This window comes from Lepus europaeus, chromosome 2 (genome assembly GCF_033115175.1).
Source record: "Lepus europaeus isolate LE1 chromosome 2, mLepTim1.pri, whole genome shotgun sequence".
Lineage (NCBI taxonomy): Eukaryota > Metazoa > Chordata > Mammalia > Lagomorpha > Leporidae > Lepus > Lepus europaeus.
In genome coordinates, this window is record NC_084828.1 from 112,265,970 (window position 1) to 112,293,127 (window position 27,158).

The 27,158-nt window shown below is 40.4% G+C and overlaps 1 protein-coding gene across 1 annotated transcript in view; it reads right to left on the reverse strand.

Moving 5' to 3' along the window:
- LOC133751523 (EGF-like and EMI domain-containing protein 1) overlaps positions 1-26,948 on the reverse strand; it is a 587,503-nt gene extending 560,555 nt beyond the window's left edge. Inside the window, exon 1 of the mRNA XM_062181610.1 lies at positions 26,860-26,948. Within this exon, the coding sequence (XP_062037594.1) occupies positions 26,860-26,948 (89 nt within the window). The remainder of the gene's footprint in view (positions 1-26,859) is intronic.
- Between the last annotated feature and the right edge of the window lie 210 nt (positions 26,949-27,158).

Genomic DNA, 27,158 nt, shown 5'->3' on the forward strand with positions numbered 1-27,158 from the left:
AACAAGAAAAAGCAATGAAAGGAAAAAGTGAAAGTAAAAAAAATAATGTTGAACAAACCAAGTCGAAGAAAACCATTTTTATGGCACCATTCTGAACTTCTCTTTATTTTCTTTAAAGATTTTTATTTATTTATTTATTTAAAAGTCCAAATTATGGTAGGCAGGGGAGGAGAGAGAGAGAGAAAAGAGAGAGAGAGAGAGAGAGAGAGAGAGAGAGAGATCTGCTGGTTCAGTCCCCAGTGGCTTCAACAACCAGGGCTGGGCCAAGCCAAAGCCAGGAGTTAGGAGCTTCATCCTGGTCTCCCATGCAGGTACAGGGGACCAAGCATTTGGGTCATCTGCTGCTGCTTTCACTGGTGCATTAGCAGGGAGCTGGATTGGTAGAGGAGTAGCTGGGACTTGAACTGGCAACCATATAGGATGCCAGCACTGTAGATGGCAGCTTATTCCACTATGCCACAGGACTGGCCCTGTCATTTTTCCTATGAAATATTTTTTACATTTTAAATGCAGAAGCAATATTACAGGTATAGTATAAAGTAAAAGGCATAATCTTAGAAGGTAAGCAACCTAGGAATCAAGTCCATTCTCTGTCACTGACAAACTGCTTAACTGGGCTGAGCCAAATACTTAGTATTTTTCCTCAGATCTACTTTAATATCCATATTTATGAAAACATGTGATAGTACATTATCTATGATTTGATCTATATAAAATTCTTTCCACCTATCCTATCAAAGCTGTTGTCCCATTTAGATTTTTAAGCAAAACTTTCAGTACTTTCTATCAAATGGATGTATCATATTCCTACGTCTGCATACAGTTAATTTTCACCATATTTTGGATTACTGCTTTAGAGGAGGAGTGTTCCTAAAAAGCAGTGCCAACTTGACAAAGGCATGAGCACTACCCTTTCTAACCACAGAAAAGACAGTAGAAATCTAGTTCTGCTCTCATTAATCAACAGTGTCTGACTAAGCCTGTATGACTGTTTACCATGATTTCTAACACCAATGTTTCAGTTGTCTTTTGTCATCTTTACAGAGGCTTCTATGCTTTCCAAAAATTATCTTGACTGAATTCCAGAATCCAGATGAACAATTATTTCACAAACCTTCCCAGAACTCTCACCTCACTCCATAGATAAACAGACTTGCATATTCACCCTGATGATGGGATTACCCTATATGTGTTCAGTCCCCATCTGCAATAACTAGGCTGTCTAATCAATATGAAATGAAAAAAATCTCAGCCCAGTGTATTGAACTAAAATTCAACTATGAGATGTGTGTCTATGGCATCTTGTACACTATTTAATCAGGAACTCTGTGACAATTTTTTTTCCACTGTGATTTGTGAAGAATGCAATCAATCAGCAAACATACACAGATCGATCATCTAACCACTCTGAGTTGTCTGAAAACTTGGTCGAAGTGAAAAAAAATTAAGAACTATAATCAATGAAATTGGTAAAGCTGGAGGGAAATCAGACTTCCTTAGCTGGTGTAAGTATGCAGGTGTGAAATGTGACTTCCTATCCTTCACTCTCTCTGCAGGCTTGCTGTATTAAGTCAAAAGTTCACTTGATATTTTTAAAGAAGCTGTCATTTTTCATATTAATATCTGCTACTTCATATTACTAGCATTCATCGGCAAAGATTATATCTACCTTCTGTCATATATAAATCTCATTCTAATAGCTTCTTGGGCAAATAGCATTGGGAGTCTGTTACCTTGGGTTTTCACCACAAACCTCTGAAAGGTCATGATATGCCAGATGGAACTCAAACAAAGAATATAAAACCATTTTCTAAATTTATAAAATAGTTGAGCCTATGCATATTTTTCATAAGACTATCTATTCAAACCTCTTCAAGTTACTCAGTGAGAGAGGTACAATCTCCTTTTATAGATGAAAGGTAAGTAAAGCATGAAATGTGGGTTAGCAAGAATTTAAGGCCTTATTAAATCATAAACCAAAACATTTTACAATGGGGCAAAGGATATGAAACAAACCATAATAATATAATTCATTTTTGCAAATACCTTAAATGGAGACTATATACCAGAGCCATAATTAATCTTAATGACACAAAAGTCCAGTATTCTGGAAAGAATAAGATATTGTGGAAAATATCCAAGGTCTATAGTCAGAAGGTTCATATGTGGACTCCATAATTTAACTTGACTCAGACAAGTTCAAAGTTGATGTTAGCTCACTGAAGAGTCTTCATTGATAAACTGTGACTAGATAAGGGTACTTTTAAAAGGTCACCAAAAAAATGGAACAAAAAGATCAGTTTATTTTCGTTAAAAAAATTTAACCCATCCTTTCTTCCCATAATATGTATTACTATGAGCTTTTGTCAATATCCTCATGTCTCTCTATCTCATTTAGTTTTATACTAAATAAATAATTTTGTGAAAGTACTTGGTAAATTATAAAGTGATCTATGGGTCCTAATTACAAGTCATTTTCCTTCAACCTTCTCCAAATGTCATCACTATTTCCAGTTTAGAAATAAATTTTTCCTCTTGACGCTGTCCAGCTCTGACTGGATGGTTTACAAATATCACACAATTTTCCTTTGTTCTCTGATTCCTGCAATACAGATGGAGATTTAGAGAGACCACTGTGTTATCCAAGCAGTAGGTATTTTCTATGGATTTGTAGGATAAATTATGAATTCCTTTTGTGGATTTGTTTACAATTTCAAAGGCACAAAGAAATAATCAAGAAAAAAATCTCTCTTTTAAGGTGTTCCCCCATCTCATGAGCGTTATCTAAAGAACATCCATTTATCAAAAATGTTGATAGTTAATGAATGTGCAAGTGAAAGCTACAAATGCACAGGAAAGAAAGCATTGAAACTTTGCTGAGGGGTCAAAGAAGCCTTCACAAAGAGGACTCTTCCAGGTTGAGTCTCTCTTTTCCCCATCCATGATGGCCTTGTCACATTGTCTCAGAACACTTAATGATTAAATTAAATAACTGGAATTTATCCCAGCTCTTACTTCTTTAAGTTCAAAGGCCTTTAGATGACATTGTCGTCTGCATCTGGGACCACCAAGAAAGGAGCAAATAGATATTCATGCAGTTAAACCTCCCAGCAAGGAGGAAAAGTGGCATCTGCTATAGCTTGGACTTTAGTACTAGCCCAAGCCAGTCCTAACTTTTTAACCTGCAGGTCATCTGACTTTGGAGGATTCTTTTCTTTCTTTTTTTTTTTTTTTTTTTTTTTTTTTTTTTTTTTTTTTTTGACAGGCAGAGTTAGACAGTGAGAGACAGAGAGGAAGGTCTTCCTTTTTTCCATTGGTTCACCCCCCAAATGGCCACTATGGCCGACGCGGCACACTGCGTCCATCCGAAACCAGGAGCCAGGTGCTTCCTCCTGGTCTCCCATGCGGGTGCAGGGCCCAAGCACTTGGGCCATCCTCCACTGCACTCCTGGGCCACAGCAGAGAGCTGGACTGGAAGAGGAGCAACCGGGACAGACTCCGGCGCCCCAACCGGGACTAGAACCCAGAGTGCCAGCGCTGCAGGCAGAGGATTAGCCTAGTGAACTGTGGCGCCGGCCATGCAGGATTCATATTACCTCAGTAAATCTGCTCTTTTCAAACCAGAAAAAATGGGAGAGTGATGATGAGGGACTAAACAGGTGCCTGGTATATCAAAAAATGCCTGCTGAAGGTGTGTCTTTTTCCCCCAAATAAACTTGAGCTTCCTTTCTCACAGCCCTTATCACCATGTATTGTGACCACCTAATCCCTTCCTGCACTGACAGCTCCCTGAAGACAAGGCCTATTTCTGATTCATCTTTGTGTTCTAGGTCCTGGTGTTAGTTGTGATGCTATTAGATAATTAGCATGCCATCATCATTTGAAGAAGCATAGAACAACTATTTCCAAAAGAAGTAGGTACTATTATGGAGAATATATAAAGCAATATACCAACATTAAGTTCATTTATTTACTCAACAAGTATTTATTAGCAACTGCCACATGCTAGCTAGGGATACAGCAGTGAACAAATTGACCAAAATGCATCACTCTGGTGACACTTTCACTCTAACACAGGAGGATGGACAACAAAATAGATAAGACCAGTGAAATATTCAGTAAATGATATCACTGTTAGTGCTATGGCAAAAACAAAATATGGCCGGCAGAAAGAACAGCAAGCTCCAGAGGTCTGAGGCAGGAAGATTCCTTCCAAGCAGCCAAGTGTGACTCAAGATAGGTAAATTCGGAACGGGGTGGTCAGAGATGAGTTCTGAATGACAGGTTGGGCACTTAACTTTCCCTCTATATGTGTTGGGAGCCCATGGAGGGTTCTGAGAAGATTACCATAATCTGACTTAAATTTTCACAAGATCACTCCAGGGGCAGGGCAGGGTAAGGAGACAAAGGCATAAGCATGGAGGCCAGTTAGGAGGCTGTAGCAATTATCCAAGCAGGAAATGAAGGTTACCTACACCTTAACGCCCAGACACATTTTAAAGATGGAGTTTGCAGAGTGCAAAATTGGCAGGCGTGGACCAATGCCTAAACATTTTACAGAACAAAGAAATAATTTCATGAAATTGAAGATATGAGGGTTCTGCAAATTAAAATGCAGGGGACTCATGGATGAATACAGGCTAAGATCAGAATGATCAAAACACAACAATTACAATGGAAAAATGATCCTTTGACCACATCATGAAAAGCATTAAAAAGTATAAAATGGAGTAGAGTTTGGTGGCACCATCTCCCTGAGAGAAGAGGTAACAAAATACTCATTCCCAGGTGAGGAAAAGGATAAAAGCTGGTAGGACGGGGCAATACGAGAGTTGATGTACAGGCAGAAACCTGGAAAGAAAGAATAATCGCAACAGATCGAAGAAGTGAGAGCTGAATTCCCCATAGCTGATTACTGGACTGTGTCCCTGGATCGTAAGGGCAGGAAGAAGCAAGGTCTTCCTGCTTGAACAGATGTTGGGAGACTCTGGACCGCAGAAGCAAAAGGGTTCATGCATTGTTTTAGAAGAATCTCAGGGAAACGAATGATCAAATCAGCATAAGGCTTCCCAGAGCAGGATATAGTGAAACTGTTCAATATGCACTCAGATCATGAAAACCCCCCATAAAGTGTGAGATGTATATGGCTATGTAAATATAAATGTATATACACGATATCTACATAATGAGTTATTTACTGAGACTGTGAGGAAATGGTTAATTTTTCATTAAAAAGGAAAGTGAAAAGAAAGAGTTGTCAACACATCAAAGTCACTTGCCCCCTTCCTCAGCATTTTAGTTTCCGTATGCCTATGGGAATGCAAGACAGCCGATAAATATGAATGAGTGAGTGAATAATGTTCCATCACAGGCTCCCCAAGACTCATCCAACAAAGGTGTTCGTTTCACCCTAACAATAGATGCAAAAGATTGCATCCCTTCTTTAAACACACACTCACAGAGTGTTGCAGTCTGCAGGGACCTGAAATACACTAATTTTCCAAATTTGATAATCCAGTTCCCATAGCAACCATAAATCAGTCTTTTGAAGGACACACAGAAAAGAAAATTCTAAGCGGAGACGATATTCTTTGACCACTGAGAAAAATGAAACCGAAGTCAAGTCATAGTGACCTAAGATGGCCTTGTCTTCAAAGCCTCCAAGTTTCTTCTCTTTGACAGCATTAATGCTAAACTAGGCACGCAGTCCGGATGTTGAGGAAATCTTGAATTTCCAGGAGAGCGCGGAACCGGGAGCCTCGGAGAGGCGCAGCCCGGCTGGCCGCTGGAACCTCCCGCGGCGCCGGTGATTGCCTATCGATTCCGCCGCCCCTCCCGGCCTCGCGTCTGCACCGGGGTAGGTCAAGAATGAATTTGTGCCAGGCATTGGCTATGCTCTTTTGGGCAATCTCATTTCCTAACAAACACAGCGCGGCGCATTTTCACAGCATCTTTCATCTCGTTCAGAATTCAAACGCACATCAATAGAGCCAGATTTCCACACACTTCCACCGCCCGTAATTGCTGAAAGCCCTTCGCCTGAGATTCCAGCGCCCCAGCTTGTGCAGGAGCGGCTCTCCCAAGGAATGTGAAAACCTCCCGCTATGTCACCCCGAAGGGAATACTGGGAACTCCAAAAAATGTTTATATTGGTAAGCCTGCAATAAAAACGAAACCGAATAAACCACCTGTAAAGTTGCTGAAAAGCAACATCCACAACTTACCAAGTGTGTTCGGATTGGTCACAAACTGACACCTGAGTTCTTTGTTAAGCTCAGAATTCAGCCAATTAACGGGGGTGGGGGTGGGGTGGGGGTCGGGGGAGTAGTATTTATCAAAGGAAAGTTAGTTAAATCTAATTTTTAAAAACACTCCCTTTTAAAACTCCGGACACTAATCCACGGAATTCTCGTCTCCAGTGCAGTATCTTTTGGGGTTCTCTCTCCATCCACTTCCCAGCTTCTGTGGAATCCACTCAGATGACCTCATACACTTCAGGCCCCTCACTGGGGATCCTACCGCCCCCAGCCCAGAATAATGCATCTCAGCCACGAGGGGCAAGGCTTTTGTATTATTATTTACGCATACTTTACGACAACCACAAATACTCAGCCCTGTGTCTCCCTCTGAGCCATGTCCTCTTTGAGGACTCACGAGTGGTTTCTGTTTGCTCACTCCACTCTCACTCCTGTTCATGTCTCAGGTCACGGTCAGGATCTCCACCCCACCCTGCCGAGGACACCAGCAAACTCTCAAAACAAAAAGGACATTTTTTCAACTGTTGACCGGTTTGTCCTGCCTGTAACACTTAATACAACTAAAATTCCTTCTGCGAATTCTACCTTTCGTGACTGCCCTCACGGACACTTTCCTCTACCCTTGGACAGCATTCTCTATTCTTCACTGTTCCTTTCGCTTTTGGCTAAATTTCCCTTAAGCGTTTGAATAATCTGGTAAAGCTGACGCTGAATCTATTGAACTCTATGGATGAACCAGTCCTGTTACATAAATTTTAAGACACTAATTCGTGTGGTTCATGGCCACCCTTATGATTCAAACATCTATCACGCCCATGGTATGGCTGAGAAAACTTAAGGACAGAGTGGACAGGTAGCTTGCCCTAATAAGCGACAGATAGGATTTGAACCAGACAGGAGAGCCCAGGCCTTGGTCATGCTATTCCGTCCCGATCCTCACAATGGTGGTGGTCCTCAAAGTCCCCTTAAATCCACAGGTATTATCCACATGCCCCTGCTCCTCTCCTGGTTTTCATACTTGTTTATCCAGATCATACCCACATCTATTGTTCCAGTCATGGCTTTCGCTCTCTCTTTCTCAGGACATTATCCAACTGCTTGATGATGTACACATGTAAAACAACTCATCGCCCTTGGATTATCCTCCCAATCTGCCTTCTTCAGAGTCTTCACATACAGAGACAGCACCATCCACCCAGTCACCTAACCCAGAGATAAAGGTGTCATCCGCTTCCCCACCCACTCCCTTACTTCCCACATCCCAAAATTAGCAATTTCATCAGTTCCATGTCTTCTTCTCCAACACCTCAGTTCACATCCTGATCATTTTTTCTCACAACTTGGAGCTTCTTCACATAAATGTCAGTGTGAATTCTTTAAATCACAGCTTTTTTTTTTTTTTTTTTTCCTATTGCTCTATGAAATTTCCAATGACCCTCCCTTTCCTTCAGGACAAAATGCCAACTCCTCAGCATGGCACATGATAGCTCCCTGATAGGTCACAACTACCTCTCAAGCCTTACCCCCTCCCCTATGCCCCAATTTTCCTGATCCTAAATGCAGCCCCCACCATTCTGTGCATGCAGCCCCTCCACCTGAAACACTGCATCACCCTCCTTCCCCTAGCTACCCATCCATTTCCTTAGGCTCATTCTCACTCTGCTCTACCACTTGGGCATCTCCATGGCTAGAGAGTCTTTCCCACCTTACACATGTTCCTATTGCCCCCTAGCCTCATTTCTCTCTGTGTGCCCATCATAATGAATTACAATTACTTGTTTATTTTGGTTAATTTTTTCATTACACTGGACCCTTTGGAGCACAGCACATCTTAAACTTTTTTGCATTAAATAAGCACCTAAGGCAGGGTCCACACAAAGTAGGCACTCAACAAATCTTTGTCAAATGAAATAGCGAATAAAAACATAGCTTTTGGAAGCTGGCCCTGCCCGTCCCCCTGAATTAAGTAGGCTGATGGATACCAAGCTAACTGCATTTCAAGTGAAAGAAGCAGATGGCTTTAAATCCCATCAGTTCCAGCCAGGGAATATACACTCTTTTCCTTTCAAAACACCCTTAAATTATCATCCTCATTATTGATTCTTCTTTAAAAAAAAAAAAAGCTTTCTTTAAAATACTTAAATAGAGGAGAATAATGAGAGCTCTATAATATGAAGATAGCTAAAGAACAGTAGTGTCTCACTGAAGTGCTATCAAGAAATGACATGAGTCACATATAATAATTTTCTGTACTAATATGTATTTTCCTTAAAACATCAAATAAAAGTATGTTTTTAAATCTTTATTGGAAGAAAATTATTCTCAAGTGTATTATATAATTCTCTACTTTTATAACAAATAATATTAAAAAATATGTTCATAATGTAGCAAATGAAGATGATTCTCGAAAAGTAAAGCATGGTATCATTTTGTTAAAATGTAAATGCACCTATTTAAATTTATATTTACATTTGTATTTATATTACGTATTTCTTTTAAAATGTTAACAATGTATATCATAGGTTGAGAATTATGAAATATTTAAATTTTAAAATTTTATCTCATCTGTATTTTCTAATCTTTCTACAATAAAATGTATAGATTAAGCAATAAAACAGAATTTTTTTAAATTGGGGCTATATTATCTTTAACATTTCATTAATATGATAAATCTACAATGATCAAGCTCCATATTTATTATATTGTTATACTTATAAGTGAATAAAGTAAACAAATGCCTCTACCTAACCAATCCAGAATATTACACTTTCAGAGTTCTTGGGAATATATTCTAGTTTTTTTTTTTTTTTAGCACTTTTCACTATCAGCCCACAGCAAAGGTTCTTTACTGATATCAATTCCTAGTACTAGAATTTCCTTTTTCCTCTTTTCAAATACATTATTTGCAAATTTCCTAATCTATTCTAGAATACAGCAATTTGACCTTATGACCTTACAGTGTAAAGTCCAGCAATTTTATAACACCAATATTGTGACGTTCATTTTCACTTATTATTTATTGTAAGTTTTTTCTTATTTATTGCATGTTTGGGCTTTGGAATAAATTTTACTCCTAGTTCCACAGTTAGAAGCTATGTGACCTGGCAAGCTACTTCACTTTTCTTAGCCTTAGTTTTCTCATCTGTAAATAGAGAAAGTGATGGCCACTGCATAGTTGTGACAAATTACTTAATAAGGAAAGTATTCCACAGTGCACCTGAAACAATAGCAAATGCCCAATAAATGGTAGACAGTGCTAATTATGTTGATCTTACTGTTTACTTCCCAATCCTCAATTATTTTCTAGGTATATAGGCTGCCAGATAACTGAGTTCTAAGTGAACAAAACACTTCTATATATAAGCAACTGCTTATAGAAGTAAGAGTTACCTAAAGAGGTGGTCATGTTAATCTCCCCCTTAGGAGTAGAAAAATGGACAAACTAGCTAAAGTGTTCAGCAATTTCCATGTTATCTAACATGCAGTAGATTATTTGATAGAATAATTTCAAATGGATGATGTGCATGAGTATGATGAGAAACAACACAGGACTGTAATTCTGAAACACTAACTCTTAAGAAACCATGCTTAGGGCCTGCTTGTTCTTAAATATGCTGATGTTAATCTGGAGCAAGCTTACAAGATTGCAACCCAAGTGGAATGGTCAGTTCTTCCTCCTGCTCTGGGAAGCTTCAAGAACTTTTTAAGTACAGAAAGTTGCCTTTTCCTTTAATTTGACCATCACTGGAATAATTAATAACAGCAACCCCAGTAGGGAATACACAATGAAACATTTTTACCAAAATACAATTGAACCACAAAGGTTCTTGCCAGAAGTAGAAGTTTGGAGGCACCGGTGGCTCAAAAGTGGCCTTCCAAAGTTGTGCTCAAGAGGATCTGGCTGGTACATTTCAGGTTGGAAAATAAATTTAGAGGCAAATAATAGAATCTTTGAAGTATTTTTCGTAAGAAAGAAAAAGCAAAGAGATGTTCTTTACAAAAAATTTAGCCAAAACTGAAAACTACAGATGAGACTATAAAAATTATCCATAATTCACCACCAAGAGATATACTATTAAAATATTTTGATGCATTGGCCCATTTTTGTGCTTACTGTCTTTATATTTATACATTTATATATAAAATCATGCTGCTAAAGATTTTTGTATCATGCCTTTGACTTATTATAACATAAGCATTTTATTGGGCATTAAAATTCATTATAAACATAATTTCAATAGCTGCATAAATGTTCTACTGTAAGGATAAACCATAATTTACCTGTTTCTCATTCTTGAACATTTAGGCTACTTCCTTTTTTTTTTTTTTTTTTTTTTTGCTAACACACAGAAATTTTAAAGATGGTTTTCAAAAGAAAACAAGTTTATTTCGTAGGCAAATGAAGTACTCAATGAAACAGACAGTGATGATATGTTAGGTAATGGATTCACTGCCAGCCTCAGGTTAAATCAGAATGGGCATTTATCTTTCCTTCAAGGAATAATTCATTTTAATTCAGACTTTCCATTCCTAGCTGCTCCCTCACAAATGTGTTTTCCATCTCATACAATTGCAAAGACACAGTTATAAAGCTCACTTTTTTGACAGGTGGCATTTAATTTGTCTGTAGGTCAAAAGCCCTACTATCTCTTGTTGCCACACTGAACAGAGGCAGGAAGCCTCACTTCCAATCCTCCCCATGTGTAACCCTCTTCCTTTGTGAGAATATTTACCTCTTCTTCAAGTTCAATTCTCAGCCAGTCTGCCAGATGCAAAAGTGCCTTCCCTGGGCTTTTGAGGTCTTTTAGAATTAACTTTTCTTCCCAGGTACTTAGCTGCCTTGAAGTGTCATTCTCCAGAGGGACCAGAACTCCCTATCAAAGGACTCCATCCTACCTTAAGAGGACCCCTATTTCCTTCAGAACAGTCCTGTTCCATCTATACTAGGAAGTCATACCAGAAACATAAATGTCCCACCTGTGTCACCAGATGAAGAGCTTAAACTATGAGATAATTGAAGTAGTCACAGCAAGAAGCAAATCCATGGGGAGCATATTAATAATGCAACATGTGGTCATGAAGATTCCACATACAAAAGAGAATATTTATAAGCATGTTTAATATGAAATGCAAGGACTACGGCAAAGTGAATTAGACATTTCAGTTGACTTTTCTTGGAACCTAACAGTTTCCCAGAGTCTAAGTAACTACACATATTTCAAAAGTGCAATCTAAAGTGAAAGTATCACAGCTTATTAGCGTCAAAATAGCGTCTTCACAAGACAAACAGGATGAAATGCAGGAAAAGATGAAATAAGAGAGTTTGAGAAACAGAGGACAGCCAAAGAATTCAAACTCCATTTCTATTAATGTAGTAGGGTACCAGCAGCCTGAGCCAAACCAGACTACTTCATCCCTCAAAAGGCAGATACACTCAGCAATCAGACATCATAAAAAGTAACTACAAATGCAGTCCACCAAGATTTATCCTCACTGCACTGAAAACAAAGTCAGAGTGAATAAAATATCTTAATTGTAGACATCAGTGTCTTTTGCTTCATCCTTCATCCCTAAATAGTAACTTTTCAGTATCAAAGGCAAAGACGATGGCACAGTGTTTGGTGTTCAGATGAAATAAGTGAAGTAATATAGAATGCCCTTGCCATCTTGCCTGCAACAACGATCCAATAGATGTCAACTGGTTCTGTTTCTTCCCACAGAAACAATGGTATAAACAGAACAACAACTGAACTTGTCTTCATGTACTGCCTTTTACAGACCATTGAATCCCTACATTATGATTATTAAGACAGGAATTTTTTTTTTTTTTTTTTTTGGACAGGCAGAGTGGACAGTGCTCAGAAACATCTAGAGAAACACAACCTAATCAAAGAAAAATTGGATGGAAAAATTAAGAATGTTCACAGTAAATATAAGTAAAATCTATAATCGGACTCATGTAACTTAGGTATAGCTTTTTTCGATCCAGCTAGCTTGTAGTAAACAACAAAAACAACAGAAAAGTTCCTGGCAGTGTTGGAGTTTTTAGGATCTAAGAATTACGGGAAAAGGATTGTGACTAAACACATACTGTTGGTAAACCAGCTTTCTTTGTAAATTTAAGAAGGACAAATAAATTAAGAAATAAAAACAGCAGTATGTGTGCTAATACCACACAGGTAAGTCACCACTGGAAATACAGTGTTTTGAACATGCAAGACAAAAAGAGCTGGTGAACAAATGACTGCTAACTATGCGAGGTAATACATATGTTAATTAGCTTGATTTAGCCATTCAACAATATACCTATGTTTCAAAACATCATGTTGTATGCCATCTATATATCTCATTTTATTTGCTAATTTAAAAAAGTTTAAAAATCATAAATTTTGTGAGGATGTGAAGAATTTCGAACCCTTGCACATGTACTGCCATGAGAATAAAATGGTGCAGGTATTATGGGAAATAATGTGAAGATTTCCTTAAAATTTAAAAATACAACTGTTAGGTAGGAAGTCAGTTATGAGCTTATGTGTGTGTAACAGGCCTAAAGAGAAGACATCTACGTCCAGCATATGCATCTGCATCTCAAAGTCATCCCGATAATGTTTCAGGGGCAGCCTGGCCCTCGCATCCTGCCCTGCCCCCTTCTGCCTGACAATCTTCCACAATCTCCCAGGTGCAGCCTAGTATCTGCATCTCAAACACCCTGCTCCCTTCCTCCTGTCTGATAACATTTGCATCCATAAAGTCCTTTGTTTCAGACCTTCAAGAGAAGTTTTTCTATTTACATCCAAAAAGCCCTTTGTTCCAAGAGGAGCAGAGGTGGGGAAGCAAGACCCATCTCCTTAAAAACCCCCAGCCTCAACTGGACTGTGCGCTCAGCTCTCTGCATCTTTGCTGAGCCGCCCGCCTGGCCTGGTCAGGTGTAATCTCTCCACTCAACATGTAACCTCCCACCTTCCTCCTCCCCAGTCTCTCAGGCTCTGTCTGGAGAGGTGCCCATCCATCCTTGCAGATGTCCCTTCCCTAATAAACCTTGCTATTTTACCTCCCGCTACTCTCTGTCTCACACCTGAATTCTTTCTTGCACGAAGACAAGAACCCTGCAAATTTCTCCGGTAACACAACTACCTTGGGATCCTCCAACCTCACTTCTGGGTATATATTCAAATAACCGAGGGAAGGATTTGGAAGAGATCTGTATGCCCATGTTCACAGCTATTTATAAAAGCCCAGAGGTATAAGCAACCAAAATGCCCATCAACAGATGAATAGATAAAGAAAATATGGTATTTACGGTCAACGGATTATCATCCAAACAGAAGGAAATCTTACCATATGCTACAATGGATGAACCTTGAGGACATTACGCTAATTGAAATAAGCCCATCATGGGGAAAAAAATACTGCATGATTCCACATATGTGTGGTACCTAGTGTGGCTAACCTCACAGAAATGTAAACGAGAATGGTGATTGCTAGATGCTGGAGGAAGCAAGGTATGAGGAGTGGTTCAATGGGTATAAAGTTTCAGTTCTACAACATGAACAAGTTGTTGACAAAATCTGTTAAAATAAAGCAATGTGAATATAGTGAACACTACCTGACCAGTGCACTTAAAAACTATTAAGATGGACAATGTTATGTATGTACTTTTTTAAAGATTATTTATTTGAAAGAGGGAGAGAATATCTTCCATTCACTGGTTCAATCCCCAAATGCCTGCAACAGCTGGTGCTGGGTCCGACCATGGCCAGGAGCCAGGCACTTTATCCATGTATCCCACATGAACAGCAGGGAAACAAGTACTTGAGCCATCACCTGCTGCCTACCAAGGTGCATATTAGTGGGATGCTTTAGTGCAAATGTGGCCTGTTAAAACCACCACCTTGGTGTAAGACACCCTCCAATCTGCTCTTATCAGTATTTGCAACCAGCAACCAAAGCTTGGCCATAAGTACAAAGCCACATTTTTCTTAAAGGCAAAGCGAGCACCTGGAAGCTGAATGCACACTGTGGGCAGATCCACAGGGAACACTTCCAGAAACTGACAACCAAACATATTTCACCTCACTCTTCAGGTTTGTAAATGCAAAAAATAATTATAATTTAAAAAGGGCAAGTGAACACATACTTCCCGTGTATTTTTGTGTAATCTGTATCTTATTATCATTGCCTAATGCCGGGATTAAAAATAGTTTCATAGCCCCCAAATAACAATTAGTAGTGATCTATCTTGAGTCTTATTAGCTTTTAATTTACTTTGAGGGTGTAAGGTGTTTGGGTCAATTAGTTATTAGTCTTTAGCTCTCTCCATCTCAATTTTTCCATAGATGCCGTGGCTCAACAGGCTAATCCTCCGCCTTGCGGCGCCGGCACACCGGGTTCTAGTCCCGGTCGGGGCACCCATCCTGTCCCGGTTGCCCCTCTTCCAGGCCAGCTCTCTGCTGTGGCCAGGGAGTGCAGTGGAGGATGGCCCAAGTGCTTGGGCCTTGCACCCGCATGGGAGACCAGGATAAGCACCTGGCTCCTGCCATCGGATCAGCGCGGTGCGCCGGCCGCAGCGCACTACCGCGGCGGCCATTGGAGGGTGAACCAACGGCAAAAGGAAGACCTTTCTCTCTGTCTCTCTCTCTCTCACTGTCCACTCTGCCTGTCAAAAAAAAAAAAAAAAAAAAGAAAACCAAATATTTTTTCTCCTCTAATCATATGGTAGAGCTTCTTTATTATCAATGAGAAATGCTCTTTAGAGAAAAAAGATCCTTCAACTATTATCATGGAGGACTTAACATAAACTGGACCTGATCAAAATAACTACTATCTTGAGCAGATATTCCCCAAAATTTAAGTAACTGATGTTGAGTACTCAAACAAAATATAATTAGGCACATATTTTAAGGCTAGTTGGCCCTGGATCTACATGTATCTTTGAACCAAAACAATACTGTGGTACATAAACCAAGGAACAACTAGACAACAGAGGGTGTCATCACCGCACCAGCTAAACTGTAGCCCAACCAGAACAAGAGCTCCCAAAGCTTCTGATTAACTTGTGTTTGGCATAGATGTTTTTTTATTGGGGTAGAAGTTAATACATGAGAGTAAAGAAACACAGATTGAAAGTAGATTGTCAGTGACTAATTGTAATTTAATAATTATTGGGCTCATACTTTGCCATTAATCAAACTGGAATCTAGCTGTAGAAATAATAAGGAAGTGTCGAAGGAGACTTTAACAGACCCTCACATTCAGATAAAAGAGAAAAGGGAGACAGCTTTCTGATAGGTTAGAATGGGGGCAGGGCAACAGCCCATCTTCAAGCATATTCAGTTACTAAGAATCCCTCAGTGGCTCAATGAACCAAGAGAAAGAAAAAAAACATTTAGCGCCTTTACAACCATCACTAGGTCATTAGAATATAATATGAACTCTCTGGTCCCTTAAATTTTAATGAACTTGAGTCCTTTAAGGGTGGCACTGAGAGCAACTTTCACTGTGAAACAATTAAAATGTTAATGGAGCTTCTACTGTAAATAGATTTATGAAAAGAGAATGCTGACTGAGTTGTTTCCTGCCCTAGACTTGTTACTGTCAGTTGACTTCAAGGAAGATTTGCTTGCAAGAGATGTAAAGCATAACTTTCAACGACTAGTACCTATGATATTCCCTATATAAAAACTCATTTCAGTATTGCATATATATGCCTGGAGCCCAATACAAATATATATATATATATATATAGACACACACAAATAGAATACTGTTATCACATAATTGGCCAATGTGTATTGCTGTGTCTAGAGTTTCTACTTGTTTTATTTTACATGTGATATTCTGGTACATTTAAAAGAAGCCTATGTTCATTTTTGCTCATCCTGATACACAGAGAGTTCAAAAGTTCAAAAGATAAGAAGTGGTTCTCAGCATGAGTAAACCGTGAAATGCGTTGGAAAATAAATTTTTTATGTCAAGATGAATTCCCAGTTTATTCATCTGAGAACTGTTTTCTTATCTTTTGGACTTTGTAAACTGGGATAGCCAAAATTTGCCTAAACTCCATAATAAATAAAGAAGCAATATAATTTGACTATTATTTTATTACTACACATATTTTTCCAGTTTTACTGAAATACAATTGACAAATAAAATTATATAAATTTAAATAAATTTTGATAAACATAAGATTGTGAAATGAGTATTTGGTGGAAATTTCTAAGATCTACTCTCAGAAAATGTCAAGTACATAATAAAATATTGTTACATACATGCCTAGTCACCATGCTGTACATTAAAGCCTCACATACTTTTGTTTATAAAATAAACCCTTCACAGTGTAACACAAGTCTGCAGGTCTTACAACTAGATATTAGTGCTCTGAGCTCCTGAAATGAAGAACTATTCAAAGGTAGGCAGATTTTCTCCTGGTCTGCACCCACTACACCACCCCATGAAAATTAGTTTTCTCATAATTCAAAGAAGCCAAGCCTCAAGTCTCCTGGGATTGCCTGTTCCCTTATGAGCAAAACCCACTAAAGCTCGGAATTACTGTCAATTCTCAATTAGCCATATCAGTACGGAGGAACATTGAACACCACAGAAAACCGTCCACCGAAGAGTGACAGAAAACATTTTCCAGATCACGAGTTGACAACTCACATAATTTATATAAAAGGAACTGATTTTATAAAGAGTCATCTGGAAATGTCTTTACTAATTCCAAACACTCCCTCACTGTTATCACATGGTTATCAAATATATTTCTTTAAAGAAACTAGAAATCTCCAGATACCTATGTCAAATAAAAATGCCAGTTTAGATTGTTAAGACTGACAAACATGCAATTAATCCTCTCCAAGGGACCTAGAAGTACTTGTGGAATAGGTGACTTTTGTGCTGAGCTAAAAAGATTGGCCTGGAAGAGATAGAGGAGGAGAGAACTTACTGAGAGCAAAGGCCTCGTGGCAGTAAAGTGTGCAGTGATTTAAGAACCCTAGGATATCCCATCAAGGGTACAGGTGCACGTGTGCGGGGCACAGTGACGGCAACGCCAGTGATCTGCAGAGTCCATCATCCCCAGGAGACACACTCTGCCCTCTCCTCATAATGAATGCTCCTCTGTTCCCAATCCTTCCACACCCTCTAAAGCCAGCACTCTCATTTAACATTATTTCCTTTCACGAATTCGATTTCTCCTTTTTTTAATGACAGTATTACTTTAGTCTAACTCCTTTACAATATGTGACTATCCTACAACAAACACAGTAACTGATGATAAGCTCCTTGCAGGTAGAAACTCTATTTTACCTTCTCCACAATCTCTGAAGAACTAAGGAAAATGCCCTGATGTTTCTATGTGGATCCCGAATTGTGCACCATCTGGAATCTTTTCTGCTGGAATAATATTCAGGAAGTTCTTTCTACTGTCTATTCTGGCCACGGAAATGGCAAGGATGAGAGTGATGGCAGATACAGAGTAAATGTTTAGTCAAGCAAAAACGCAGCCAGTCAACATATGAGGCCACTTTACAGGAATTTCCACTTGACACCATGAGTAAAAGTGACAGCTGTGAGAGTTAACTGTTCAACTAATACAATGTTTTTTCCATTAAGTCTGTCTAGGCAGTTCCAAGTTGGTTGCTTTTTCAACAGTGGCACTGTCTACTTGACAAGTTCCTACTTTAGTTAACTTCCTTGCAGCCAACACTAAATTTACTACTCCTTTCCTTCTTAATCACCTCCTTAGGTCCTTTCTCCCCTGTCCTCCTCTCCTATAATTTCCAGTTTTCCTTCCTCACTAACCTTTTCTTCTTGTTATATACACTTGATTCCCACTATTTGAATATCCAAATATAGCTCAAGCCCAGACCACTCTCCTGAGCTTCAGATCCTAGCACGTCTCCAACTGAGATCACACAACACATTAACGCTCACGAGGTCAATGTTGAACTCATCCTTTGTTCAAAAAGCTCACTCTGCTTCTCCTTGGACTACTAACAGAACCTCTCAAGTGCATCCCCTGCCTGCCTCTGGCTTCATCCCCTTCCAGACCACTCTTGACTCAAAGACACAGATCTGGGTAGGGTATTCTGCTGCTTTGAGTCAGTCTCTTCAGGGTTTCCCAATGGTTTCATCGCAAAGTTGAAAGTTTTCAGCTTTATATACAAGATTCCTTCCCGAACTGTCCCTTCTCAACTGCTCTAGATTCAGCTTTTACTTCGGCCTCAAACACATTCCTTCCTCAGACACACTGTAACAAAAATGCTTTATGGTTTTCTTAAAAGGGAAGATCTTGCCTCCTTCTTGCACACACTTTTCTCATCAACTGGAAACTAACACCACTATCACTACCTTTATCATCCATCTAAACTCTACTCAGAAAATCAGCTTAAGATAAACACTCTTGAAAACCTGTGGGGCCGGTGCCATGGCACATTAGGCTAATCCTCCACCTGTGTGGCCCGGCATCCCATATGGGCGCCGGTTCAAGTCCCAGCTACTCCTCTTCCAATCCAGCTCTCTGCTGTGGCCTGGGAAAGCAGTAGAAGATGGCCCAAGTCCTTGGGCCCCTGCACCCATATGGGAGACCAGGAAGAAACACCTGGCTCCTGGCTTCAGATGGGCACAGCTCCGGCCGTTGAGGCCATTTGGGGAGTGAACCAATGGAAGGAAGACCTTTGTCTCTGTCTCTCCCTCTCACTGTCTATAACTCTACCTCTCAAATAAATAAATTAAATATGTAAAAAAAAAAAAAAAAAAGAAAGAAAAAAGAAAAGAAAACCTACTGTGAGGTTCTGTGTTCTTTTCCCTGTGCCCCTTCCCCACCCTGCTCACAAAGCTGGGTTACATTTCTACCCCTGCTCCCAAGGCTTCATGTTGAAACTTAATCCTCATTGTCAGAGGGTGGAAATTCAATCCAACTATGATACTCAGAGGTGGGGCCTTTTGGAGTTGATTAGGATTAGAGAAGGTCCTTGGGTGGAGCCCCCATGATCAATTTTGGCAGCTTTATAAGAGGGAGAGAGACCAGAAGGCCATGTACACACTTCCTACATTTCCATGTGGTGCCTTGCACAATGTTCATAATAAGCCAACAAAAGGGCCATCATCAGATGTGGCCAGACTGTGAGCCAAAATAAGGCTGTTTTGTTTGTAAAGTTACTCAGCCTCAGGTATTTTGTTACAGTAATGAACTGACTAATACAGATATGATCTGGTCTGTTTGTGAGTTCCCCATGTCTATGAATTGCTTAAAGAGCAGCACCTTACCCTCTTGGGTATCCCCAACACCTAACAAAGTATCTCACACTGAAAAAAGATTATTGAAATGAAGTAACAAGAAAATTAATCAGCTGTGTATTAAGCAACTGGGTAACTGATTTGATTTCAGTGTCAGTGGAGAAAAGAGATACTTGGGTCTTGAACACAGGCCCTTTGGTAAGCTCACTAAATCTGTGTTCCTCTATTCCAACATGCTCCTACCATTTAAAAACTATGGGAAAACCTTGTACCTGGTTCAACAAAAGAGAACAAAACCAGATTTGAGCCTTAGCAAAAACTGTGCTGCTAAAATTGGACAGGAAAATGTCAGGGATCGGGAGGCAATTCCTCAGGGTCTCCTGCCTCTCTGCAAGTCTTATGAAGAACCATGACATATTTCTTCCAGAAGAAGTTTGTGTGACAAAGAGCCATGGAAGATGGAGAAAGTATCTCCTTCCAGGGCTGAGGGCAGAGTTGTTTCCTGAGCAGGATGACAAGGATGATTCTACCTCTAAGGACAAAAGTGCAGGTTTGCTAGCAGGCTCCATGTAAGCTTGAAGGCTGTGTAAGCTCTAGGTTCCTCAGCTGTGAAACACGCTTACTGTGTGCACAGGACCCATTTGGGCCACTCTTCACTTCTCCAGTGCAATTTAGGGGAAAGGAAGGAGCAAGGGAAGCTGAGGCAAACAGAAAGTTCACACTGTCTGCTATGGACTAAAGGACTGATAAAGGCATTCATCTTCAGCCCGGGAATCTCTTGTCTTCCACCAGCAGCTATCTTCTAAGTATAATAAAAATCTTTGTCACTTCCCAGGTCTTAACTAGGAAAGGGGAGCTAAAGGGAAACTTAAGGAACAAAACAGAAGTTGGCACTGTGTTGTAGGAGGTTAAGCCCCCACCTGCAGAGTCAGCATCCCACACAGGTACTGGTTTGAATCCCAGCTTCTCTACTTCCAATCCAGCTTCCTGCTAATGCACATTGGAAAGTGATTGGAAGATGGCTTTTGTGACGATTAATGAGTTAAAATATGTAAAGTGCTTAAATAGCTCCTGGGATATAATAAGTGCTATTTAAATAATATCCTGACACTTCAACTTTATTCCATGGATAACCAGAGTTTTTGAGAAAGGAATTCATGTTACTGCATATTTGTTTTAGAAACAAACCTTGCAAAAATTAAATAGTATATATAATATAAATATATAGACTGGGGAGGATATGAAAGAAAAAATGAACCAAGAAATCACTGAAATAGTCTATGAATAAAAAAGTCACTGGATTTAAAGTGCTGCCAACATAAATATGAACTAATCCAAGAAGTGTTTCATAGCTGGTGTTTATAGGATTTGGCAAAAGATAAGAATACGAATATTCTCCTATATTTATCCAGCTGATCATATCATATACAAAGGCTTTTTACAATCATATTACCTAAAGATCATACTCTAATTAGGAGGTAAACTAGAGAAAAGTGTCAGTTACAGACTTCAAATAGGACAAGAGGGGAGATAGGTATACTCCCTGAGAAGTAGATGTAGAAGGAGATAATGATTACTAAAGATAGCCAATAGGCCTCTGAGTCTGAGACTCACAGAAGTGAAAAATCAAAAGTTGGAGATGCAAGGCTGTAGCTCCGAAGAGACTGGGTCTAGATATAAAGATCGGGTCCCATAGGAATATAGCATGTGGTGGAACCCAGTGGAACAAAAAAAGAAAGGGAGAAAGAAAATCTTAAAGAAGTGAGGAAGACAGCAGGTAGGAGAAGGGGGTAGGAACCAGTGAAGAAGGAGGAGAACTACGGATGATACTAAGCATACTGTGGAAAATAAGAAGAGCCAGTAATATCAAGTGCTACAGGAAAATGAGGGTAGGGAAACTTGTTAAAAGAAGTTAGCTTCTGGGAAGAAAGTTTACCACCAGAGACCATACTGCCATGGGTTCAATGATTAATGACACGAAAGTAGCATCAATAAGCCATTCTTGACAAACTGTAGAAGGAGAGGAGAAGCAGCAAGGTCAAGACAGATCTGTGCATAGCTAGGATGTACTGTAGACATACACCACAGAGACGTGTAGAAAGACAGGGTCGGTTACATTTGGGAGAAAAGGAAAAAAGGAAAAAATAAAGCTGCGGAAAGAGAAAAGTTAAGGAAGGAAAAGGAAAGGAGAGGAGAGCAGAGGGAAAGGAAGAAGGAAGGAGGAAGGAAGGAAAGAAGGAAGGGGAAAGGAAAGGGAAAGGGAAAAGAAAGAAAAAAGAAGAAAAGAAACGACTGATAGAGAAAAATATTTAAAAGATGATACAAAGCATACAGGGAAAGGGTTTTCACTCCTTAAAACAGAAATGAGAAAGATATTCCCATGAGACAAAGAAGCTAGAAGAGAATTAAAGACATGGAAAAAATGATAAAGCACAGGATTGAGATACTGGGAAAATTCATATAATATAATTTCAATTCCGTTAACAAAATATAGATTTGAGTTGACAGCTGAAACCAACAGGGCAGTGGATTGGATCTATTTGGGGAAGCAGGAGAAAGAGCAGCAATCACCAAATATAAGGAAATTGATCCATACTAAGTACAAAGATCAGAGGGGCATACAGTCTGACAGTGGTGGAAGAAGACATCCAGGGCAGACCACAGACTAAGGTGATTTTGAACAGGGCTCTCAAATTTCTCAGTTCTGGAACTGTAGGCAAGTTATGTAACCTCTCTATGCCTCAGAATATGCACCTGGAAAAAGGAGACAGTAGGGTTATTAACTTCATATAGTTGTTGTTAGAATTAAAGTCTTGAATAATTACCAATGGCATAAAGCAGCATATCATCCATAGAGAGTATGTACAACCTTCTCGTTGCATATTACACTCATTTAAAGTGGTAGATTTCAGAAGCAAGAAAATCCTCTTGATCTAATAAACACTAATAAATAAATGACATACCCCTGATCGTGCTTAAATGTGGAATGTTGGGGTAGGCACTTGGCATAGCAATTAACATACCGCTCGGGATGCGGCATCACATTTTAGAGGGCCTGGGTTTGACTCCCAGCTCCGATCCTGATTCCAGCTTCCTGACAATGTTCACCCTGGTTCACATAGTTGGGTCCATGCTACCCATGTGAAAAACCAGGATTGAGTTTTGGGCTCCTGACTTCATCCTGGCCCAGCACCAATTGTGGCCATTTGGGGAGTGAAGGGAGTGAACTAGTAGATGGAAATTCTCTTTCTCTCTCATATAAAAATAAAGTTTTAAAGTGGATTGTATTAGCCCTGGATGTTTCTAGTTCACTTATGCAATGGCTGGATGTTTCCCCAAAAAATTCAGGAGTTGCACCCTAACCCCTACGGTGTAGTGTTAGGAGATGGGACATTTGGGAGGCATTTAAGTCATGAGGGTGACACCCTCAATAACAGGACTAATGCCCTTATAAAATAGGCCTAAGGGAGTTCATTTTTCCCTTCCAACAAGTGAGGACACAGCTAACCGTGAACCAGGACAGACATGGACCCTACCAGTCTGGCCTACCCAGCCTCCAGAACTGTGAAAAGTAAAGGTTTGCTGTTGATAAACCACTCAGAGTTTATGGTATTTTGTTCTGGTAGCCCAAACAGACTAAGACACTTCAATTTTAGGCTTGATCACAAGAAAAAAAATCAATAAACAAAAATTTAAAAGTAACAATAAGTACATACACAAATCCTGGCATGGTAAGTGAGACAAGAGACCACTTCGTCACTATGAGACAACTATTCAGAGCTCTCCTTCAGTATTCCAGGTTACTTACAGAGTTTTTGTCTTGCTGTTTCTAAATCCATTGATTCTTCATAAAATCTAAACCTCTACCACTCCCATTCTGACTCAACTGTCCATATTAGCTATGGAGGATGAGGTGAAACCAAGTTCTTTATGTTTAGTGGATGAACAACATTACGCAAGGCATGTTTTGGATTCTAAGTCAAAACTACCCATATCAGACATCAGCTTTATGGGATGGGTTCTGAAATATCCTCCAGGGTTCAGGAGGCTGCGGAGGCACAAAGTAGCCACATCTCTTTTAAAATTCCCCCAGGTGTCAGAGAAATCCTCAGAGCTTCCTAGATTTGCCTGTATTCACTTCTGCCTCACATGATATCTACAACATTTCTCTTTTTACTTGTTTTCCTCATGTTGCTTAAAACAATTATGCAAGTGTTTACCAAGGTGTACCACAAAGGATAAATTTTAATAGAATGCATTACAGCCTGTCATTTTCCTTTGATGTCTGAAAGATCTAGGGGAGAGTTTACTTCCTCCCATTTAATCCTTTAGAAAACCTTTCCAGAGTACCATTAACATAAGTAAACTCTCCAATATCCCTTTATCAAAATGCCATCACCAGTTACAACTGTCCAATTCATAATGCACTTGCAAAAGCTACCTTTCACCACACAGTTCCCACTTAAGCCTAGCCCATCATTTTGTTAATTAAGTACCTGCAGGCATGAGAAAGCTGAGGAATTTCTTATGAAGAGGCTCTGTAAGGAGGAGAGAGATCAAATCTTCCTTGTATGCTAATTGTTCTACCCATTGTCAAGACAATTAGCATCCCAACTTTCTGCCACAAAACCACCGAATGTCAATGGAAACCTATAGCTACTGCAACCATCAAAAAAGGCCACAGAGATTTCTCAAAATCCACTAGCTTCCAGTCGTATTCCCACTGAGAACAGATGGAAGTGATTAAAAGAATTTAGAATAAGAGGCTACGTCTGGATGTTCTTTAATGGACCATATATGTTAAGAGCTCCAGCTCTGGAATCAAACTTCCCGGGTTCAATCTTCTGAATTCTTTAAGTTTGAATTTAACCTTACACATGTCGCTTTCTTCATCATACAATGAATAACAATGCCTACCTCAAAGAGAGCTATTTCCAGGATTAAATGAAATAATACATGTAATGTAGCTAGAAATTTGCCTAGCATCCAAGCAAGAATTTGAATGCATGAATTATTATTTATGATTTCTAATGCTGTCTATGTGGTTAGTACTTAGGTATTCTTTATGAAGTACTGACTTTATTTATCTGCCTAACTCTAGGTACCTGAAATTTCCTAAATGTGATACGACAAGGCCATCAGGCAGATCAACTGTCATTAGCGTTGGAATATCCATAAGCCACACATTTTTTGCTTCTTTAATAAAACTTCCTTTAAAAATGAGCTTATCTTCTAGGAACGCACCATAAATGCAGTGTATTACATTCAGGGTGACCAGTAGTTAGCTGAACAATCATTTCCTACTTTGAGTTGTCACCGCAACTCCAAAATCTACTCAGGTACCAAATCAGCTCCACAAAACTCTCATCTGTGTTAATGACCTATAAGTGCCAGTCAGTAAGAGGATGCATTCTCATTAGTGGTCTTCACCTCATTAGAAGCCTGTTCTCACTGATAATGGACTTCGGAGGTCAATAAAAATCTCAGAATTGTCTTTAATAAGTGGACAGGTTGTGGAAGCCAAGTGGCATCCATCGTTGCATTCCACACTAACAACTGCAAAGACACCTGCAGAAATCTAGCTTTAAACCCCAAGAGTGTTCCTGCTGAAGATACCATCATTAACGCTAATACTAGCGAATACTCAATACAAATTAGACTGAATTTTTCCCATCCAGATTCTAGGAAGTACTAGCAGTTATCAGAGTGATCTCAATTACTCCCAGGAAAAAACACCTCTATTAAACACCCAAGAATGTATATTGTTTTAGTATCTAGTCTCATCTCACTTGGTAAGTAAATGAGCTGCAGTAGCAGCCTCCCGGAAAAAAGAAAAAATGGCAATGTCATCCCTAAAGCCTTTTCAATAAAAGAGTCAATATTGAAACATGAGGTCAAATTGTTGAGTAATGTAAAAAGTGGTGTATCTCTGGTATTTCTTGGTGCCTCCTCAAAGGGATTATGCAGTCTCAGTGTGCATGGCTGATTCTGTGGCAACCTAAGAGGGCAATCTCAGATCCACTTTAATAAGGGCACTTGTAAAGATAAGAGTGTGGCTACTGGGCAAGCTTGCTAAAAAAGCAATTCTAAGAAGTGAAGGCTTATGCATGCACAGGCTAAAGTGAGATGTTTTATGAGAAAAATTGAGGAGTTAAAGCCTAAATCAATCTCTTGCAAATAAATGACACATCAATTCAAGAGAAATCACATGCCCAGAAACTCCTTGCATTTCTGCCAAATACGTTTAAAAATCATGCAGGCAAAAAAAATTTCTTTATTGCCACCAACACCCTGACCATGCCTCAAGATCTACAGTTAGTGGCATTTGCAGTAACCAGGTGGCAAACTGAATCTCACATGACAGGGATGAAATATAGAAATGTACGGCGAACCCAAAAATAGTATTTTTCTTACAAGAAAAAGTAAAGCTCAGGAAAGATTTAGATGGCTTTGTGTACTTATCTAAGCCATTTTTCCACCATAAAATATTCACATTTCAGAAAAGCGAAGATGAAGCAAGGAAGTAGCGAAGTAGCAAAAAAAATGTTCAGACGTTCAAAAGACTGGTGTCTATTCATAACCGCTCAAGAACAGAAGCGAGAAGCAGAATTGGATAAGGCTTCTCGGAGGCGGTTCGATGACAATCCCGCTGATGCTACAGAATTCGCTGAAAACTTCGGCAGCCAGTCACGGAGACGGAGCAGTTTGTAAAGACCCGCCAAGAGCTCCTGGCTGCGCTTGACACAGTGACCGAGACAGAAGGTCGCCTAGCTACGGCCATCCCTAACCTGGAGAGGAGCCTGCGCCCCAACCTCAGAGGGCGCCTTCGGGTCCTTGCCCTAACGCTTCAGCGCGCCTCGCTTGGCATCTCTCACCAAACCTGTGGAATTATCCACGCCTCCCCTGCGTCTTCGAAAGAAAAAACTGAAGAAACTCCGTGTTCGACAGGATTGCATGCAAACCCTTTCAGAAAGTGGCACTTGTCATTGTCGACGACTCTTTTAAGCAGAAAATTCCCTCTCTCTCTCTCTCTCTCTCTCTCTCTCACACACACCCATTACACGCGCGCGCGCGCGTAACACACACACTCAAACTTGGGGGAAGAACCTGCCCGTCGCCATAAAAGTATCAGGTGGAAGGCACATGGCCCCGGCCACGGAGTCGGCTCTGGGCTGGCGCTCCCCGAGGACGCGCAGGTGACCGCGTTGGCGCCGCGCTCCATCAAGGGCCAGGCGCACCGCGCGCCCGGTCTCATCCCTCCACCCCTTCCCAGAGGGGACCGCTCCGGCCGCGGTCTCGGCGGCGGGTCGGAGCGGGGCGCCCGCCCTGGGCACGCGTTCCGGGGTACGCGGGCGCCACTTACATGCCCGGGCGGAGCTGAAGGCTGCTTCCCGGCGGCCAGCCGGCGGCCACCCAAGCGCAGAAGCACCAGGGCCACAGACGCAAAGTCATCTCGGCTAGGCCGCCCGCTCCCGCTGCCGTCCCGACTGCGCGCCGCTGGGCATCCGCAAGTCCGACCCCGGCACGCAGAAGTTGGGCTCGCGGGGCAGAAGTTGGTGCGCGGGGCTCGCGGGGCCGGCGAGGTGTGTCTCGCTGAGGAGGGCGCGGCCGCAGCGCGGGCGCCACGAGCTCCTGGAAGTGCGGAAGCAGCGGCCGCACGAG